Genomic DNA, 1,010 nt, shown 5'->3' on the forward strand with positions numbered 1-1,010 from the left:
GTGTGTCCCCCCCCACCCTGAGAGGGGTGCGGACGCTGTCCTTGTGCGGCGCGGTGGCCTCAGAAGTAGGTGAGATTCTTGAGCAGCCCCAGCTCCAGCATGCGCTTGATGGCCACAGCCTCGTGCGAGACATTGTGCTCCGAAGCCTGCGGGATGGGGAGCAGGGGGTGACCCCAGAGCCTGGTGGGGGGGTGACCCCCTCCCAGTCCTCCACCGTGGCCATCCCACCAGTGTTGAGGTGAGCCCACGCCTTCACCTGGAGCGAGGAGACCCCAAAAAGAGAGACAAGGCCCTGCCCCAGCCCCTCTGGTCACGTCAACCAGCCGCATCCACTCTCCACCACGACTACAAGGCGTTGGGCTACAGGGGGAAGTTGGACAACGACCACCCAAAGGGGGATCCCAACACCCAACGTTGGGTTCCCGTGGGGGGACCTCCTGCGCTGCCCGGCATCACCGGTGCGGCTTTTCAGGGCCGTGACAGCCCATCCCAAGGGAAGAACAGGAGGAAGCCGGAGAAGAAGCGGGGGGAGATAGTTACCGCCATGGACTTGAGCGTGATCTGCTCGTAGTAGTGGATGGTCTGCTTCTTGTTGGCCGAATCGGGGTAGCCGAAGCCCGCGATGTGCACCAGGTCGCAGAAGTGCAGCGCCAAGGTGATGGCCAACAGCCCCGTGGTGGGCTTCTGGAGGGAGAAGACAAAGAGCCGTGACCTCCAGTGAGCGGCACGGGGGGGATGTCACCCCTGGGCGGGGTGCAGGGTGACTGGCCCTCCCCACCCCTCACCTGTTTGACCTTCCGTGGTTGTTTCATGGGGAGGTTGAGCAGTTTAGCAGCAGTTACTTCCATGTAGTAAGGGTTGAGGACACGTACTTGCTGCGGGTCGGCGTCCCAGATCAACGGGGGCTGCTTCCAAAACCCTTTCCGAACCTGCACGAGATGTCCCAGTAAGCGAGGGAGGTCCCCAGGAGTGGGGTGGGATGAGAGTTGGACCCGGTTCCCCCACGATCA

At 62.9% G+C, this 1,010-nt stretch overlaps 1 protein-coding gene across 1 annotated transcript in view; it reads right to left on the reverse strand.

Moving 5' to 3' along the window:
- Positions 1-59: 59 nt before the first annotated feature.
- Positions 60-1,010, reverse strand: part of ST3GAL4 (ST3 beta-galactoside alpha-2,3-sialyltransferase 4) — a 4,359-nt gene continuing 3,408 nt past the window's right edge. The window contains exons 8-10 of the mRNA XM_010138165.1: positions 786-940; positions 541-684; positions 60-146 (exon numbers count right to left, since the gene is read on the reverse strand). Coding sequence (XP_010136467.1) covers positions 60-146; positions 541-684; positions 786-940 — 386 coding nt within the window. The remainder of the gene's footprint in view (positions 147-540; positions 685-785; positions 941-1,010) is intronic.

This window comes from Buceros rhinoceros, unplaced genomic scaffold (assembly GCF_000710305.1).
Source record: "Buceros rhinoceros silvestris isolate BGI_N320 unplaced genomic scaffold, ASM71030v1 scaffold26786, whole genome shotgun sequence".
Lineage (NCBI taxonomy): Eukaryota > Metazoa > Chordata > Aves > Bucerotiformes > Bucerotidae > Buceros > Buceros rhinoceros.